The sequence below is a fragment of the Oncorhynchus tshawytscha genome, linkage group LG31 (assembly GCF_018296145.1).
Source record: "Oncorhynchus tshawytscha isolate Ot180627B linkage group LG31, Otsh_v2.0, whole genome shotgun sequence".
Taxonomy (NCBI): Eukaryota; Metazoa; Chordata; class Actinopteri; order Salmoniformes; family Salmonidae; genus Oncorhynchus; species Oncorhynchus tshawytscha.
This window is the reverse complement of record NC_056459.1, coordinates 24,515,047-24,535,874: the sequence shown is the minus strand read 5'-3', so window position 1 is coordinate 24,535,874 and position 20,828 is coordinate 24,515,047. Positions and strand designations below refer to the sequence as shown.

The 20,828-nt window shown below is 46.1% G+C and overlaps 1 protein-coding gene across 15 annotated transcripts in view; it reads right to left on the bottom strand.

The window, feature by feature from the left end:
* nfyc (nuclear transcription factor Y, gamma) overlaps nt 1-20,828 on the bottom strand; it is a 44,742-nt gene that overhangs the window by 6,920 nt on the left and 16,994 nt on the right. For 4 of the 15 annotated variants that reach the window (XM_042309873.1, XM_042309864.1, XM_024395296.2 and 1 more), the window contains exons 2-5: nt 6,533-6,636; nt 6,330-6,401; nt 2,456-2,569; nt 605-700 (exon numbers count right to left, since the gene is read on the bottom strand). In XM_042309873.1, coding sequence (XP_042165807.1) covers nt 605-700; nt 2,456-2,569; nt 6,330-6,401; nt 6,533-6,636 — 386 coding nt within the window. Of the gene's footprint in view, nt 1-604; nt 701-2,455; nt 2,570-6,329; nt 6,402-6,532; nt 6,637-10,011; nt 10,033-14,909; nt 14,929-19,278; nt 19,522-19,647; nt 19,924-20,179; nt 20,318-20,828 lie in introns of those variants that run through there. The other 11 variants (XM_042309866.1, XM_024395297.2, XM_042309869.1 and 8 more) reach the window with 10 other exon arrangements.

The following is a 20,828-nucleotide window of genomic DNA, read 5'->3' as shown; positions in this document are numbered from 1 at the left end:
TTAGTGACACATTGAACATGATCAACCATTAACAAGTCTGTACCCTCCTTGTGCCTAGTTATCCTAATATACAGCCCAAAATCAGTTTGAGCAATGCCACGGCAAGGCCTCACCACAAGCACAGTTCCCTAAAAGCTACTGGTTGGTTGATCTTCCATGGGGTAGTGTAGGAGGTAGCCGATTTGCCCGTCACCAGAAGTGTAAACACCCCTCTCCCAGCTCGATGATGACACAGCTGAGAGTGTAGGATGTTTACACCCCTGGTCACAGATCAGGGCAACTATATTGATTTATGGATCTACTGATAGAATACCATCATTTTAGGTAGGTCACAACTTCCAAATGCTTGGGAGGCACTGCCTAGTGTAAAACATGTACCACCATCAAACTGTAATGTGGCAGAGGGCATCAGTTACTGTTGGTACTGTTGAGGGATGTTGGAGGTAAGGGTCAGCCAGACGCTGCAAACATCCGACTGAAAGCCCTCGCTGACCGAACACCAGCTTCCAGTCAAGGATGTTTACAGCGCCTCCAGGCTGCCAAGAGTGGTACTACACCCTGCCGGGGTCCTGAAATGAAATGCAGATGGACTCTCACACACTACCTGTCGTTTAGGGGGCTTGAGCTCATCCCGGGGCACGATGTCGATGAGGAAGTCAAACTGGTCGAATTTTGTTATCGCCATGGCAATGTCGTTCCTCTGAAACACAGGATAAGAGTTGAGGGTGAACATTAGGCTCCTCATTCAGTATGTGCAGAAACTAGACTAAATATAAAACCGGCTTTCTACTTCTGCTGCTCTCTCCAAATATAGCCTTTTTGAAAACGATTGAAGAAAAGACCATTTATATAATCTTCTAGGTCATACCCGAACATTCTGCAGCTTTGTAAACAATACTAAAAGGAGTTAGCTCACAGTGGAACTGTAAAAGCCTACTTCAATCACACACACACAGTTACATATCGTAATATTATTTTGGACAATATATCGATACTTTGACTCCCAAGTATTGATCAGTAAAAAGTATTATATATATATATATATATATATATATATAATATTTTTTATTATTATAATTTTTTAAAATATTGTTTTTGCCTAGGTAGCGTTAGCTAGCACTAGTCGGCTGTATCTGCGCCAAAACTTCCTGTATTTTCATCCTACATCTTTTTAACGAGTGAGAAGCATCGTAACAATATCGTATTGTGAGGTCCCTGGCAATTCCCAGCCTGAACATTCACCATGTAAAAAACAGCAGGAATGGGCCCACTGTAAGAAACACCAGATGAACAACAATCGGGAGTTGTGACGTATTCTTAGCATCACTGTCCTACTGGGCTCCCCCTTCTAGAGTGTGTGTGTGTGCGTGATTTTCCATTGGATATTAAGTCCCCACCATCAGTCTATTTATAGTGCTGTGATTAATATCTGGTAACACCGGGTCACATCCACAGTTGCTATATTGATGAGTGTCACCATGGTGACCCTAATCGGCGTGCTGTCAGCACAATGGAACTCTGGCGAGAGCCGGAGTGTGTGTGAGAGAGAGAGAGAGATCAAGTGTGATTGAAAGCAGAGCTGTCTTATTAACAACACACACAGACTAGTAGCATACGCCAGACACATATCACCATCTGTGGTGTAGAAATGTAATTGACATGCCAAATTGGAATTCTATTTCAAGGTTAACAAAGCTCAACTGAATGACGTTTTCACTCTGAATTTATAGGAGTGAGATTTGACTTTGTAATTCAGCCCCACCGTTATGAAGCCATGTTGAAGGACAGAATTTGCCAAGATATCGTGCAAAGCAGTATCCCACACACACAGGTATGTGAATAGATGGAGATGAAAGAAGTGGGGTATTCTGTTTAATGTTTCAGTGTGTGGCTGACTGTCTGGTCGACCCTTAACACCCAGGTGACTGGCCCTGGCTTTCCAAACCACTCTGATCAACACTCTCTTCTCTCTCTTCAACGTCTCTCTCTCCCTTCTCTCTCACACATGCTTTCACAATCTTTCACTTTGTGTCTCTCCTCCTTCTCTCTTGCCCATTCCCTCACTCATTCTCTCACTTTGGCTCTCCCTCTTTCCCACTCTCGCCATCCCTTTCATCACACTAGGATCCATGTAATTCCCCTGGCTCTGGGATCAGAGAGCAGGCAAAATGGCATTCGAAGTAAAAGTGGGTCACGGGAGCCGAGCTCTGCTTTCACAGTCGACACAGAGAGAGAAGGAATTTAACAGAGCAGGTCCTCAGGGGATGGCCGTGTGGGGCCTCTACACACACACACACAGGGACCAGTACACTATGTGAGGTATTTACACGTGAACTTGGGCCAGCAGACTACATGTGTGAGGTCTTTACACGTGAACTTGGGCCAGCAGTCTGCATGTGTTGTCTGTGTGAATGTGTGTGTGACCTCTATACAGACTAGGGAGGGTGTGACTGACCTGTAGGGTGCGTCTCTTGTTGTCTTCAGTGTGGATCCAAGCCCTCAGTGTGAGCTCTGTGATGAAGATCTGAGCTGCCTTGGCAAACAGCACCGGGGCCTCTGCACTGATCATCTATGGAGACATTGAGATGACATGTTAAAAACTAATATAGTATAGATAGACCGCCCGTATCCCTTGCTGCTAAAGGGGGAGACCTAACCTTTAGAAAACCTTTCAACACAGAGTGACATTTAGAAGTTGGCCTGGGCAGGAGGTGGTCGGTGAAGCAGGCTGCAGGAGCTGCTGGGTCATGGCTAGCATCACACACTCTCTGTCACACTCTGGGTCATGGCTAGCATCACCCCCCTCTCTGTCACACTCTGGGTCATGACTAGCATCACGCCCCTCTCTGTCACACTCTGGGTCATGGCTAGCATCACGTCACTCTGGGTCATGGCTAGCACCATACCCCACTCTGTCACACTCTGGGTCATGGCTAGTATAACACTCCTCCTGTCACACTCTGGGTCACACTCTCTGGGTCATGGCTAGCATCATACCCCACTCTGTCACACTCTGGGTCATGGCTAGCATCATACCCCTCTCTGTCATCATACCCCTCTGGGTCACACTCTGGGTCATGGCATCATACCCCTCTCTGTCACACTCTGGGTCATGGCTAGTATAACACTCCTCTCTGTCACACTCTGGGTCATGGCTAGCATCACGTCACACTCTGGGTCATGGCTCTGTCACACTCTGGGTCATGGCTAGCATCATCACACCCTGGGTCATCTCTGTCACACTCTGGGTCATGGCTAGCATCACACCCTCTGGGTCATGGCTAGCATCATACTGTCACACTCTGGGTCATGGCTAGCTAGCATCACGTCACACTCTGGGTCATGGCTAGCACCATACCCCACTCTGTCACACTCTGGGTCATGGCTAGCATCATACCCCTCTCTGTCACACTCTGGGTCATGGCTAGCATCACACATGGCCACTCCTCTCTGTCACACTCTGGGTCATGGCTAGCATCACGTCACTCTCTCTGGGTCATGGCTAGCATCACATCCCTCTCTGTCACACTCTGGGTCATGGCTAGCATCATACCCCTCTCTGTCACACTCTGGGTCATGGCTAGCATCATACCCCTCTCTGTCACACTCTGGGTCATGGCTAGCATCACGTCACACTCTGGGTCATGGCTAGCATCACCCCCTCTCTGTCACACTCTGGGTCATGACTAGCATCACGCCCCTCTCTGTCACACTCTGGGTCATGGCTAGTATAACACTCCTCTCTGTCACACTCTGGGTCACGGCTAGCATCACGTCACTCTGGGTCATGGCTAGCACCATACCCCTCTCTGTCACACTCTGGGTCATGGCTAGCATCATACCACTCTCTGTCACACTCTGGGTCATGGCTAGCATCATACCCCTCTCTGTCACACTCTGGGTCATGGCTAGCATCACGTCACACTCACTGGGTCATGGCTAGCATCATACCCCTCTCTGTCACACTCTGGGTCATGGCTAGCATCACACCCCTCTCTGTCACACTCTGGGTCATGGCTGGTCACACTCTGGGTCATGGCTAGCATCATAGTCATCACGCCCCTCTCTGTCACACTCTGGGTCATGGCTAGTATAACACTCCTCTCTGTCACACTCTGGGTCATGGCTAGCATCATACCCCTCTCTGTCACACTCTGGGTCATGGCTAGCATCATACCCCACTCTGTCACACTCTGGGTCATGGCTAGCATCACACCCCTCTCTGTCACACTCTGGGTCATGGCTAGCATCACACCCCTCTCTGTCACACTCTGGGTCATGGCTAGCATCACGTCACACTCTGGGTCATGGCTAGCATCATGGCTATACCCCTCTCTGTCACACTCTGGGTCATGGCTAGCATCACACCCCTCTCTGTCACACTCTGGGTCATGGCTAGCATCACGTCACACTCTGGGTCATGGCTAGCATCATCTGGGTCATGGCCCATACACTCTCTGTCACACTCTGGGTCATGGCTAGCATCATCCCCATGGCTAGCATCACGTCACACTCTGGGTCATGGCTGTCACACTCTGGGTCATGGCATAGCATCACTACACTCCTCTCTGTCACACTCTGGGTCATGGCTAGCATCACACCCCATGGCTCTGTCACACTCTGGGTCATGGCTAGCATCACGTCACACTCTGGGTCATGGCTAGCATCATACCCTCTGTCACACTCTGGGTGTCACACTCTGGGTCATGGCTAGCATCACACCCCTCTCTGTCACACTCTGGGTCATGGCTAGCATCACGTCACACTCTGGGTCATGGCTAGCATCATACCCCTCTCTGTCACACTCTGGGTCATGGCTAGCATCACCCCCTCTCTGTCACACTCTGGGTCATGGCTAGCATCACCCCTCTCTGTCACACTCTGGGTCATGGCTAGCATCACACCCCCCCTCTCTGTCACACTCTGGGTCATGGCTAGCATCACACATCCCTCTCTGTCCTCTGGGTCATGGCTAGCATCACGTCACACTCTGGGTCATGGCTCTCTGTCACACTCTGGGTCATGGCTAGCATCACACCCCTCTCTGTCACACTCTGGGTCATGGCTAGCATCATACCCCTCTCTGTCACACTCTGGGTCATGGCTAGCATCATACCCTCTCTGTCACACTCTGGGTCATGGCTAGCATCACGTCACACTCTGGGTCATGGCTAGCATCACACCCCTGGGTCATCTCTGTCACACTCTGGGTCATGGCTAGCATCACGTCACACTCTGGGTCATGGCTAGCATCATACCCCTCTCTGTCACACTCTGGGTCATGGCTAGCATCACGTCACACTCTGGGTCATGGCTAGCATCATACCCCTCTCTGTCACACTCTGGGTCATGGCTAGCATCACGTCACACACTCTGGGTCATGGCTAGCATCATACCCCTCTCTGTCACACTCTGGGTCATGGCTAGCATCATCACACCTGGGTCATGGCTCATCACTCTGGGTCATGGCTAGCATCATACCCCTCTCTGTCACACTCTGGGTCATGGCTAGCATCATACCCCTCTCTGTCATACCCCTCTCTGTCACACTCTGGGTCATGGCTAGCATCATACCCCTCTCTGTCACACTCTGGGTCATGGCTAGCATCATACCCCTCTCTGTCACACTCTGGGTCATGGCTAGCATCACACCCCTCTCTGTCACACTCTGGGTCATGGCTAGCATCACGTCACACTCTGGGTCATGGCTAGCATCATACCCCTCTCTCTGTCACACTCTGGGTCATGGCTAGCATCACACCCCTCTCTGTCACACTCTGGGTCATGGCTAGCATCATACCCCTCTCTGTCACACTCTGGGTCATGGCTAGCATCACACCCCTCTCTGTCACACTCTGGGTCATGGCTAGCATCACACCCCTCTCTGTCACACTCTGGGTCATGGCTATCAGAAGGGTTCCTGCTAGATGTCCAGTATGTTAGTGATCTGCTGACCTTCCTCCTCACACTTAAGCTGCCACTGCTTATCTCTCTCGGGAGGAGCCCTACTTGGACACGGATATGGACCCAAACTCCCCATGCCGGTCCTCTCAGAGCAGAGCAGGAATAGCCCTGTAGGGTGATAAGCTGATGATGGTCTAATGGGATCAGGGTGTATATTTCAACATAGAATGTGACGTGGGACTCAAGATTCCAAATAACGTGCCAAGTCAAAATGTTTCCTACACAATGAGCTAATGGATGCGGTGTTCATTTCAGCCAGCCGTGTAGCCACACCTCAGCTCCAAAATACTATATATTGTTATCTGAGTGGGGTGTTGATGAAGACTTCATAGAGCAATCACAGAAGGCGGAGACCTGCCTCATACCTTCACATCTTCGTCCAGCTTCATGATTTTCTTGATTCGGGCGAGAGGCAACTCCTGCACGCGGAAATCCTTCTGAAACAGAGCCAAGGGGTGTTAGGGGCAGGTCATGTGGAAACCACTTGTGAGGTGCGATGTGTGTGCCTTTGTATGTGTGTGTGTGTGTGCACGAGTGTGCATTCAATCAGAGGGAGGCCGTGACATACCACCGTGAGGTTCCTGATCTCTTCCATGACGCGGGGCCAGAAGGACTGTAGGCTCTGCTGGGCATCGCTGCCCCCGGCGCCAAACGAATCTGCAGACATGCTCACTGTACAGGGGAGAAGCAAGAGGATCAGACAAAAACACAAAATCTACCCCAGGAACCAACTAAACCGACAAGTTGACTGACAATGGCACCCAAAGATTGCACTGGCCAGAGCTCTAGGAACTCTGTAGGTTAACTTACAGTTAGAATACATAGAATTATAAATATAGCGGGTCGATTCTATTTCTGTAGCAGCCCATTAATCCTGTGTGTTGACGTGCCTAATGACAGATCGCTGCATGAATCTGAATGGCTCAATCACATTAGTCGCCTACAGCTCCTGGTCTGTCATGTCACTGTGTGGGGTATTACAGCTCCTGGTCTGTCATGTCACTGTGTGGGGTATTACAGCAGACTAAACTCCACTCTATGGTCATGGAAGTTTACACCAATGGAGTGGAACAGAGACCAGTCTGTCATGTGTGGGGTATTAGTGACCCCAAGTCTGACGACAGGCCTGAGTGCCCGATGTGTGTGTGTGTGTGTGTGTGTGTGTCACTCCAGGAGCTCAGAGTATCCTAAATAGAGCTCTATTCCAATCCCTCGAATAACAACTCCCCACCGCACTCAAACACCAAAACACACACACACACACACACACACACGTCATTGTGTAACGTGAGGCCGGAGTCTGGCTCCAAGGGGACACGCCAGGTTACTATGGCATGCCAGGAATTCTGCTGTGAATACTGGCCTGCTTGTCTGAGCCTGCAGTGCTGGAGAGTCTACACAACTATCTCCCTCCCTTTCTCTTCTTCCCCGGGAAGAATGGGCAGGCGACGAGGGTAAAGGGAAACACTAATAGCTGGGTGTGGTGTGTGTGTCCGTTGGATTAATGCTGGTCAACTGTACATGATGAGACAAAGTGCCAGAGGCTGGAAGAGGGGGAGGGAAGAGACAGGGTAGGGCAGGCTGTAGCAGTGCGACAGCTATGCCAACCGGCTATGTGGGTCAGACATGATGATGAGAGGGGGAGTGGGAAAGAAAAGCATGACCACATAAAGACTAGTCCAGTCTCTCAGCCATTGGCCACAGCTGAGCTCACGTCCTCCAGCAGCTCAAAACACAGACAGCATGGAAAAAAGAGAGAAAAAAAGAGCATTCCGTTCCATTATTTTAAAATGGAATCAATCAGAGTGGAGTCAGGGGCCTCGATGAATCAATCAGAATGGAGTCAGGGGCTTCGGTGAATCAATCAGAATGGAGTCAGGGGGTGGAGGGGTTGATAAATCAACAAGGGCTGATGCTGTGGCGGGCTTAGAGAGCAACTGACCTCTAAAAGTGGCTGTGATGAGTTGGGCTGCCCAGTGTCCAGTTTAATTTCAAGGTTGATTGAAGTCCTGTTGCAAATCCCTAACCAGCTTCCTCTTCACCTACCAAACAATCCCAGCACTCCAGAGGGCACAGATGAAAGTAACGGTGATGGGATTTTTAATCTTATGGTGGAGTCAGACTAAGCCTACGATGACAAACCGAATGCCCTCTATGTCCTTGTCTAGTTGACTGTTCCTTTACTTGTACCTGAAACCTGTTCTGGTCTTAGTGACAAAGCAAAGAAACACTTTGCCTGAATAAATAACAGTATAAGGACACGTCTCCTTCCAGGAACACTGTTTTGTTTGTCTCTTTTTACAGTTCGGCCCAAGGCGGCCCTGAGTTTTGTGATGGATGCAGCAGGAGAGGAAGACATCTCCGTGTGTGTGTGTGTGTGTGTGTGTACCTGCACTTTCTCCAACTGGTATCCAGATAAGAAATTATGATTAGATGATTCACTTAACACCATTACAATTTACTATCAGGCAAATTACCCCAGCAACAGCGCAATTTCCGCTGTGTGTGTGTGTGTGTGTGGGGGGGTTAAAAAAAGCACACACTTCAATTAACTAGGAGATAAATAAGTAAAGCCTAACCACCCCAGCTGTCTCCGCTTACACCCACCCAACCTCAGCTGACTGAACTACCTACCTCAGGAGTGGGACTCTGCTCTCTCAGATGTGACTAAATGATCCGGCTCTCTGAGTGACCCTACGACATTCAATATAAACGCCGCAGACCAAAAATCCCACGAAATGGGGTGGGGGGGAGGGAAACATGCAACAATTTCAAAGATTTTTGTGAGTTACAGTTCATATAAAGAAGTCAGTCAATTAAAATACATTCATTGGGCCTTAATCTATGGATTTCACATGACTGGGAATACAGATATACATCTGTTGGTCACAGATACCTTAAAAAAGGCAGTTGCGTGGATCAGAAAACCAGTCAATATCTGGTAATCACTATTTGCCTCCTGCAGTGTGACTCTTTCGCATAGAGTTGTTCAGGCTGTTGATTGTAGCCTGTGGAATGTTGTCCCACTCCTCTTTAATGACTGTGCAAAGTTATTGGATATTGGAGGGAACTGGAACACGCGGGTCAGTCACGCGGTCGTAGATGTCATGGAAGAATTGGGACATCAATTTTCAGCTTCCAGAAATTTTGTACAGACCCTTGCGATATGGGGCCGTGCATTATCGCACTGAAACATGAGGTGATGGTGTCGAATGAATGGCACAACAATGGCCTCGGTATCTCGTCATGGTATCTCTGTGCATTAAAATTGCCATCGATAAAATACAATTATGTTTGTTGTCCGTAGCTTATGCCTGCCGATAACAAAACCCCACCACGGGGCACTCTGTTCACAACGTTGACATCAGCAAACCGCTCACCCACATGACACCACACACGCTGTCTGCCATCTGCCCGGTAGAGTTCAAACCAGGATTCATCTATGAAGAGCACATTTCTCCAGCAGGTCAGTGGGCATCAAAGGTGACTATCTGCACACTGAAGTCGGTTACAAAGCCGAACTGCAATCAGATCAAGACCCTGGCTAAAAGCATGCAGATGAGCTTCCTCAGACAGTTTGAAAGTTTGTGCAGAAATTCTTAATTGTGGAAGTTGTGGAAACAGTTTCATCAGCTTTCTAGATAACTGGTCTTAGACGATCTCGTAGGTGAAGAAGCCGGATGTGGAGGTCATGGTCTGTCGTGGTTACATGTAGTCTGTGGTTGTGAGGACGGTGAAGACTTACTGCCTAATTCTCTAAAACGACGTTGGCGTCGGCTAAACATTCAATTCTCTAGCAACAGCTCTGGTGGACATTCCTACAGTCAGCATGCCAATTACATGGTCCCTCAAAACTTGAGAAATTTGTGGCATTGTGTGCCAAAACTACACATTTTAAAGGGGTGCTCCCCTGTGCTGTTTCCTTCTCTGCAGTTCTGTTGCCCTTCAGTGGTGTGAGTGAGTGAGTGAGTGAGTGAGTGAGTGAGTGAGTGAGTGAGTGAGTGAGTGAGTGAGTGAGTGAGTTGGCAGTGTTGGGTTTCTCCTGACCTGCGCTATGTGCCTGTGCTTCGTCGGCAGACCATCCCAACGCCTCTCTCAAGTCAATGGTTTTCAGCAGGAGTAAGCAGCAGGATCTGCTGAATCAGCAGCATTGTTTCCTGCCAGCACCAGCCTCTCCGCTGCTCTCCCCTGGCAGGTCGGCCCCCGACACGCTCACAACAGCTTCAGGGCTCAGGTCCAAACTGTCAATGACATTCCCTTACCTGGGCACTTGTGGACTGAACTAGCACTACATCGGAAAGAACTGGATAGGTGCAAGGAAAATGGTGGAAACTTTCCATCGAGTCCTCTCAAATCTCTTGACTAGAGGTGATATAATTTAACTCACATCGGTTCAATTGAATTCCATATGTTTATTTAATGAGCTCAATTGTACGCCTGCTACATACAGTGCCTTCGGAAAGTATTCAGTCCCCTTGACTTTTTCCACATTTTGTTACATCACAGCCTTAATCTAAAATGTATCAAATCATTTTTGCACCTCAATCTACACACAATAATGACAAAGCAAAAACAGGGTTTTTAGAAATGTTTGCAAATGTGTACTTTTTTTTTTTAATAAATGTATTTACATAAGGATTCAGACTCTTGGCTATGAGAGTTGAAATTGTGCTCAGGTGCATCCTGTTTCCATTGATCATCCTTGAGATGCTTCTACAACTTGATTGGAGTCCACCTGTGGTAAATTAAATTTATTGGACATGATTTGGAAAGGCACACAACCTGTCTACAGAAGGTCCCACAGTTGACAGTGCACGTCAGATCAAAAACCAAGTCATGACCAAGGACCCGATGGTCACTCTGACAGAGCTCCAGAGTTCTTCTGTGGAGATGGGAGAAACTTCCAGAAGGACAACCAACTCTGCAGCACTCCACCAATCAGGCCTTTTATGGTAGAGTGGCCAGACGGAAGCTGCCACTCAGTAAAAAAAGGCACGACAGCCTGCTTGGAGTTTGCCAAAAGGCACCTAAAAACTCAAAGCAAGATTGAACTCTTTGGCCTCAATGCCAAGCGTCACGTCTGGAGGAAACCTGGCACCATCCCTACGGTGAAGCATGGTGGTGGCAGCATCATGCTGTGGGGATATTTTTCAGCGGCAGGGACTGGGAGACGAGTCAGGATCAAGGGAAAGATGAACGGAGCAAAGTAGAGAGAGAACCTTGATGAAAACCTGCTCCAGAGTGCTCAGGACCGCAGACTGGGGCCAAGGTTCACCTTCCAACGGGACAATGACCCTAAGCACACAGCCAAGACAACGCACGAGTGGCTTCGGGACAAGTCTCTGAATGTCCTTGAGTGGACCAGCCAGAGCCCGGACTTGAACCCGATTGATCATCTCTGGAGAGAACTGAAAATAGCTGTGCAGCAGCGCTCCCCATCCAACCTGACAGAGCTTGAGAGGCTCTGGAGAGAAGAATGGGAGAAAATCTCCAAATACAAGTGCGCCAAGCTTGTAGCGTCATACCCAAGAAGACTTATTTACTTTGAAGAACTAATAGTGATTGTCAGACAGCATAAGCAGAATCTATATAGATAGATGTCTTGGAATTAAATCATGAAATCATGAAAAACAAATTAGGTAATATACCCAACTGAAATATTTTATTAAAGTAATGTGAATAATTGATGGTTAATAAGTAGTAATGGGTAGTCACTACCACCGTGGGACTTTTATTAATTGTATTATTCTGCTTTACATCATTCAACCCACATAATGCATAGCGCATTGAATGTTAAAAAAATAATCAACATTTTGTAGTAATCTAAACCAAACCGGCCTCAAAAAGCACTAGTCGCTAAGTACTACCATATTGCTTGAAACTGTACTGTCCTTTCAGAATCCCCAAGGTGGAAGCCAAAGGCACAAAAGAGGTTTAGTTTTCAGATTGGAGTCCTGTACTGAAAGTAGCTAGCTAGCTAACGGAAATACACTCTCAATAGAGAGGCGTTCACTGCTCTAGTAAAAGCATGGCTGATGGACAGAAAATGAGTGAGTGAAACACTAATTCTGAGCAGTAAATTAATAGCTTCCTTAAATGACCTGGCTGGTGGATCTGAATGGAGGTCACAGTAGTGCGGACTGAGGAGAGCAGAGTATGACAGTTAATGGGCCGAGGAGGAGGAGGAGAAAACCTGGAGGCAGTCAGAGGAACAACTGCCCTCTGAGATGACCTGGACTGAAGCAGGTTAAAGAATAGCCTAAGGATTTAGGCCTCTAGCCATGGTACCATGACTCCTGACTGGTTACAAGATGTTGGCGGAAGAAGTTCTGGCTAACTCATTAATCCAGACTTGTGAGACTCCCCTACGAGAGTCTGCACTAACTAACTTTGAAACGTTGATGAAAACCAGAATACTCTGGATGACTGCAGTTATTCAATCAAAGGCTATGGCTAGGCTATATAAGCTAGCTAGGCTATCAGTAAATTATGTATGATAGGCCTACAGTGCAAAAAAGTAAGAGGGTACATATTGCACAAGCTGCATGCAATGTCCTTAGCGGGGGTCACTTTGTAGAAGCATGACTGCTTTGAAATTTGCAACAATGCAAAAAGGTAAACTCAAGGAAAGTCGCTAAAAGCAAGCCCTGTAGGATTCTGTTTAGCAGAAAAACAGGCCCAATCACGAAATCAGCCAATTGGGAGAGAAATGATATGCAGGTACCACGATAATATCACGGTGCCAGAACATCATGCCAATTATGATACCAAGATTTTAGAATACTGTAGTATCGTTTCATATGATACTATTGATTTTTTTTGCCCTATAGATCTAAAAGAACCTGCTGGCGCCAGTCAGTTTTGTTTATAAATTCAGGTGAATTTAAGCAACAGCCACTAGTCCCTTGTATGCGCAGGTTCAATAATATCCACTTCACTTTCATGCGCATATCATGTGTGGCAGATGTTTTTTTTAACAGCAATTGGGGTTAAGTGCCTTGCTCAAGGGCACATTGACAGATTTTTCATCTAGTCAGCTCAGGGATTCGAACCAGCGACCTTTCGGATACTGGCCCAGTGCTCTTAACCACTAAGCTACCTGCCCCCCCTCTACCTGCTCTCAATCAAATGCTTCTCTCTGTTCGCTCTTCACGTCTATTCTTTCATCGGTTTTCTTAATAAATCGTTTAGCTGTGATGGCGAGCGGGATGCAGACCCTCGAGTCCACTGTTGTTAGATTTGTACATTTATTACATTGGAGCAGCGCACAAAGAAAGCAATGTTGATACATTGTATAATTCCATCAAGCACAGACCAGTCTGAGTAGAATTTGCAAGTTCACTGTCATGCAGCTTAAGAACGTCAGAGGGAGAAAATGGAAAGAAAAAGTATTTTCCCTAGCCTAAACAGTTAAAAAATGACCCATATTACCGGAGGTCTTGTCTCTGGTCTAAACAGTTAAAAAATGACCCATATTACCGGAGGTCTTGTTTCTAGCCTAAACAGTTAAAAAATGACCCATATTACCAGAGGTCGTGTCTCTAGCCTAAACGGTTCAAAAATGGCCCATGTTACCGGAGGTCTTGTCTCTAGCCTAAACAGTTAAAAAATGACCCATATTACCGGAGGTCTTGTTTCTAGCCTAAACGGTTAAAAAATGGCACATATTACCGGAGGTCTTGTTTCTAGCCTAAACGGTTAAAAAATGGCCCATATTACCGGAGGTCGTGTCTCTAGCCTAAACGGTTAAAAAATGGCACATATTACCCGAGGTCTTGTCTCTAGCCTAAACTAGAGGTCGACCGATTAATCGGAATGGCCGATTAATTAGGGCCGATTTCAAGTTTTCATAACAATCGGAAATCTGTATTTTTGGACGCCAATTTTTTTTTAATATGTTTTTTTCCCCCCACACCTTTATTTAATCTTTATTTAACTAGGCAAGTCAGTTAAGAACACATTCTTATTTTCAATGACGGCCTAGGAACGGTGGGTTAACTGCCTTGTTCAGGGGCAGAACGACAGATTCTTACCTTGTCAGCTCAGGGATTCAATCTTGCAACCTTACAGTTAACTAGTCCAACGCTCTAACCACGTGTCTCTCATTGCACTCCACGAGGAGCCTGCCTGTTACGCGAATGCAGTAAGCCAAGGTAAGTTGCTAGCTAGCATTAAACTTATCTTATAAAAAAACAATCAATCAATCATAATCACTAGTTAAACTAGTAATATCATCAACCATGTGTAGTTATCTAGCGTGTCCTGCGTTGCATATAATCGATGCAGTGCGTACCGTTGCTCCAATGTGTACTTAACCATGAACATCAATGCCTTTCTTAAAATCAATACACAGAAGTATATATTTTTAAACCTGCATATTTAGCTAAAAGAAATCCAGGTTAGCAGGAAATATTAACCAGGTGAAATTGTGTCACTTCTCTTGCGTTCATTGCACGCAGAATCGGTGTATATGCAACAGTTTGGGCAGCCTTATTTGCCAGAATTTTACGTAATTATGACATAACATTGAAGGTTGTGCAATGTAACAGGAATATTTAGACTAATGGATGCCACCCCTTAGACAAAATACGGAACGGTTCCGTATTTCACTGAAAGAATAAAGGTCTTGTTTTCGAGATGATAGGTCATTAATGTGGTCGAATACGGAAACTAAGGCTCGTATTTCTGTGTGTTATTATGTTATAACTAAGTCTATGATTTGATAGAGCAGTCTGACTGAGCGGTGGTAGGCAGCAGCAGGCTCGTAAGCATTCATTCAAACAGGACTTTCGTGCGTTTTGCCAGCAGCTCTTCGCTGTGTGTCAAGCATTGCGCTGTTTATGACTTCATGCCTATCAACTCCCGAGATTAGGCTTGTGTAACTGATGTGAAATGGCTAGCTAGTTAGCGGGGTGCGCGCTAATAGCATTTCAAACGTCACTCACTCAGACTTGGAGTGGTTGTTCCACTTGCTCTGCATGGGTAACGCTGCTTCAAGGGTGGCTGTTGTCATTGTGTTCCTGGTTCGAGCCCAGGGAGGAGCGAGGAGAGGGACGGAAGCTATACTGTTACACTGCCAATACTAAAGTGCCTATAAGAACATCCAATAGTCAAAGGTTAATGAAATACAAATGGTATAGAGAGAAATAGTCCTATAATTCCTATAATAACTACAACCTAAAAACCTCTTACCTGGGAATATTGAAGACTCATGTTAAAAGGAACCACCAGCTTTCATATCTTCTCATGTTCTGAGCAAGGACCTTAAACGTTAGACCTTAAACCTTTCTTACATGGCACATATTGCACTTTTACTTTCTTCTCCAACAATTTGTTTTTGCATTATTTAAACCATTGAACATGTTTCATTATTTATTTGAGGCTAAATTGATTTTATTGATGTATTATATTAAGTTAAAATAAGTGTTCATTCAGTATTGTTATAATTATCATTATTACAAATAAATAAAAATAAATAATAATAAAAACGATCGATTAATCAGTATCGGCTTTTTTGGTCCCCCAATAATCAGTATCGGCGCTGAAAAATCATAAATCGGTCGACCTCTAGCCTAAACGGTTCAAAAAATGACCCAGATTTTTTTTTTAACCTTTATTTTACTAGGCAAGTCAGTTAAGAACAAATTCTTGTTTTCAATGATGGCCTAGGAACCGTGGGTTAACTGCCTGTTCAGGGGCAGAACGACAGATTTGTACCTTGTCAGCTCGGGGATTTGATTACCGGAGGTTTTGTCTCTAGCCTAAACGGTTAACAAATGACCCATATTACCGGATATGCCTTTTTTAATTTTCTATTTGAGCGCATTTTATATAATTTTACAAACCATGTTACGGGCCATTTTAAACTAATCTCGGGTCACTACTTATTGCTTTGATAAGACAACGTTTGTCAATCATGTTACCTAACTAGCTAAAGACATGGTAACTTCACAGTTGGTTTAGGCAAATGTTATTGGCACAAGTAGGATTCACAGAGACCTAAACTATATCAAATATCCATTTATTTCTGGTGCTCCTTAAATTCTGTCTGGTGCCTAACGTTTCAAAAGTTGGGAGCAGTGTGTTGTGGGAGAGCGAGAGCGATGTGTGTGTTTGAGGGTGAGGGAGGGAGCAAGTGTGTGAGGAAGGGAGAGTGTGTGTGTTAACTGGAAAGTAAAGAAGGTTCCATGCAGTGTTTTCCTCTTACTGACTATGACATGACGATCATTACGCATGTATATCACAGGAGGTTGGTGGCACCTTAATTTGGGAGGACTGGCTCGTGGTAATGGCTGTTACGGAATGAGTGGAATGGTATCATGCCATTTCATTTGCGCAATTCTTATGAGCCGTCCTCCCTTCAGCAGCCTCCACTGATGTATATTCCTTCCTCCCATTCCTCAAGCCAAATCACAGGTAGGTCTTTGCAAATATGAGCAAATCAACCATTTATGCCGTATTCTATTAAACAGTGAACAGTTAAATTCAAATGTGTTGTATTGAGTAGAAGTGTGAATTGCAGTGACAGATTTTTAGAGAACAAGTATCCATCCGGGGGACGGGTCAAACAGGACGCTGGGTCACAGTTTTTTTCCCCACCGTGATATCGCGATACTCGGCCTGGTATCGTTCGTAATATGGTGGTATCGTGACAAGCCAAAGTCAAATTCTGTGTTTTTAGGGCGTAATTGATCCAAAAAAGGTACTTTGTCAGAATTTAAATCCTGAAAAAACACAAAATGTCATGCTTTTTTTATTTTCCTGTTATGAATTGACATTGGAAGCTCAGTATAGCTGCTCTATCCAGTTCTACTCAAATTAAAATCAGTATGGGGAGAAACCAGTGTAAGACAAGCGTGAACATGAACATCTCTAAATAAAGCAATGGGAAAAATTGTAACTGAGTGAAGAGAAACTGAAAAGAAAAAAACAATCATTGTTGAATCCTAGGGGGCCTATTATGGGCATAGCGGCAGCGGCATACCAAACTCAAAACAACTAGATATATTCATTCGGGGCAGAAGTAAAAACCCAATAGGCTGGGGGTAATATATTGTTTATACCATATAACGACAAAATGCCACCCCCCAGGGGCTTGCAGGGTTGTGTGCTATTATGCCACTGCTTAGAACTATAAGTTAAGCAGAACTATAAGAAATCTAACATGTGTCAAATAATTATATCCAGCTCAGGACTCCAGCTATGCATTTGGTTTGCTAACTTGTTAGCTAAGTGGCTAGATATCAAGACCAAGCTTCTTGGTCACAGAAGAGACATTCAATTCCCTCCTGGATCAACTTCCCTGGTGTCTAAATTGTTTTGTGCGTCAACATTTTTATAAAGAATAATCAAAAGGGTTTTATTTTATTTTTTAGAAATAACGCTCGTTGTATTCACATTCAGTATTCACATTCAGTAATACCGTATACCTGGTATGGTACAGAAACAGTATGAAAATCCCCCCCCAAAAAAAAAAAATAGGGAACAGAAATTGGCAGTGTTGCAATGTGCTGGGTAAACAATCTACTCAAGCACAACAAAAACAAGGAGATGGTTCTCGTTCTCAGCCAGTCAGTGAATTAAAGATTAACCCAGAATACACAGCTAGAATTGCATGCATATGTTTGATCCGTCGATGGTCGATTTTGTACTTGAAATTTGTGCTTGCCCTGACCCGTGTCAAAGCAGTCTGTCCACCTGGCCCTGTTAACATTGCCCTTGGTTCTGCTTCAAACCAGCTATAGGAAGCACTCGCTCAGCTCTGATCTCCCAAGGTCATTCAACAGAGGAGAGAGAGAAACCAGAGAGGGAGGAGGGAAGAGAGAGAGCGGGAGGGAGGGAAGAGAGAGAGCGGGAGGGAGGGAAGAGAGAGAGTGAGAGGGGAAAGAGAGGACAGGTTTTTCAACTTTCACTGCAGCACTTGCACGCGCGACACAATGGTTTCTATTTTCTTCACTTCTTCCCGAGGGGGGTCTTCCTTTGAGCACAAAGACATCTCTGTTAGCAAAGTCCCTTATTCCTCTGTCCCTCACTGTCCTTTCATCCTCTCTCTGCCGGTCTCCCTCTCTATGCTGACTAAAAGACTGCAGGAGCCTGTCGCACATTCCTGTGACAGCTTCATCCAACACTAGGCCCAGCCGCTAGCTGCATATCAGCCTCAATAACAGAACACCAAACTTTATCTGGTAGTTTGGCTCATGTGTTGACAACACACACCGTGACTTACACACTCAAAACAAGGCTGCCTGCAAGGGCAAAGGAATAAGGCACACAATAGCTGTGTGGTCACTGGAGTTATTTTTAGTCATCCCTCTCCCCAACGGAACTTTGTCAGAGAGAGAGAGAGAAAGGTAGCACTGATGGAAACTTTCAATTAGGGAGAAGGGGAGGCAGAACAGAGCTAGAGATGATATATAGATTGCATCTAAAAAGATCACACATCAAAAACCTGTGGTCTGTCCCTGAAGCTGTCAATTGCCATTCGTCATTGCAGCGGCCCCGACACAACCCAACTACAAGGTCTCAAATTCGTCCCCTAAACATGCTGTAGCGAGCTCAGCGCCATCTTGCCCTCTGCATCACTGTCAGGCGAGTGTAAACAACACTCCAAGGACCAGGCTTTGGGACGGGCCATGGACCGCAGTCACAGCAGTACAATCGTGACCATCCTGAATGACTTTGAAGTCTGTCTGTCTGCGAGCACAGCGCTGGGCAGTCCAACCACAGCGCTACAGAGAGTCAATAACCAACATAGCCCAGAGAGACAAACTAACAGCTGCTAACGTCCTGCTTAAAAGTCCAAAGTCAAGACACAGCAGAAGCAGGGTCGCAAACAAACACCAGCCAGTGCTGGTCAACAGAACAACCAGTCTAATTCAATAGAACTTGTCATCAATATTAACAGCCTACATTGTAGTTTTTATAGAAAAACATTAACATGACTCAAGGAGAGACATTCTGCAAAATGCAAACTAAAGATGTCAACAACACAGATCCTGTCCTGGAGTGACAATTGAAGGACATGAGGGTGACTGCTGTTAGTTGCAAAAATAGTTTTGTTTTTTTAATGACACACACATTCAGATTTCTCCCAAGGAGAAAAGTGGAGACGACAGAGAAGAGGAGTAGTGAGGGCAGAGAGCGCATCCCATCTCTGCAGAGAGTCAGAGAAGAAACAGAGCGAAAGAGAAAGAGCGAGAGAACGCGAAAGAGCGAGAGAAAGAGGAGAAGAGAAAGCACACATGAGTAGAGGAATCCAGCAGCGATCTACAACACAGACAGGTCTAGTGTGTGTGTGAGGTTGGTCACACTTACCCTGTGCCCATCATTCTGTGTAGTTGGCTGAAGGAGAGCAGGAAAGGAAGAGAGGCTGCACTCTCTACTCTGTACTGTAGAAGTCTCGTTGAGAGGCAAGAGGGGGGGCTGGCTAACACAGAAAATCTCTGTAGCACTTCACTTCCTCAGGCGCCGGTCCCAGGAACAGACAAAACACAGTCCGCCCATCCTCCGTCTTTAAAAACCTTACAGCCTGCCCAACAGACAGAGAAGAGCGTTCACCACCCCCACTTTCTTCTACCCCTCCCCCCTCAACTCATTCTTGTCCGGCCCCCTCCCACCCCCTTTCTCCCGTTTCTCCTCTGACCAACCCCCCCCACCCCGAGCATCTCCCTCCCGCTCTCTCACCCTCTCCTTATCACTTGTTCCATCTCTTTCTCCAGCCAGCGACCCACACGTTTGTCTTTCAGTTGACCCCTGCCTCAGCACAGTGAAGGACAAAAAGAAAAAAAAGACAGCCGAAAGAGATCAAAGTGGCAGCGGTACAGCAGCACTCGACTCCCAGACAAATCTCCTCCTTGCCTCCTTTCCTTTTAACATTCAAAAGTAATCAATCTAGCCTGCTACATGATACTCAGACCCTGGCCAGGCTTCTTCCCCGCTCTCAGCCTTTCCCGAATGAAAGTAGAGAGCCCTCCTGCACTATTGGCCGAGCCACCCGCTCGTCGGCTCTGACACTTCCCCCGCCCTACCCCCTCCTTCCTACACCCAACCCCCTTTCACCGACAGCCAACTTCCTGTTTTAAGTTACCTTGAGCTGCAGGATAGGGGTCAGGGAAAGAAAAGAGGAAGAGAGAGAAAGAAGAACCAGACAAAAGACAAAGAAAGTTCTAACAAAGCGAGTCAGGGACTGATTGAGGAAGTGGTGGAGGTAGCTTGCCTCTGCATTCCGTGTCCTCCGGCTGATCTTGCGTTTCTCATGGCTGTACGGAGAAGAAAGGAACCACTGGCTGCTCTCTGACAACTGTTCCCTGCTTATTTACAATGTCAAACTAAATGTCTCCCTGAGTCCCGCCTCCCTGCGGCCATGACTGGTTGAATGGCCAGTGATGCAAGCAACCCTGATGCCCCTGATTGGCTGAGGGGAGTGTCAGAATGGATGCCGCATGTTGCAGCCACATGATTTAAAGAGCAAAGGCATATTGAGCAGACGCGTTGTGATCTACGTGTTCACAGACATGCGTGCAAGTCCACAAGCACACGCCTGTCCTTCCTCTGTCACACATCCTTCCTCGGTCACACATCCTTCCTCGGTCACACATCCTTCCTCTGTCACAGTAGGTAGAAAGATAACATCCAGGCAATCTACTAAATATTGTAGTCTGTGTTAGTGCTAATAAAACACCTTCATTGAAGTACATATTTCTTTCACTAAAAATGTGCTAGAATAATAACATAACTAAATACATGAGAATGAATTAGTTTATCTGATCGTAAGATCCAGATTTAGAAATAGATACATGAAATACCTAACCTACTAATGAACAAAAAGGTATTTAGTAAAACTTTTTTTTTCAAGACCAAAAAAA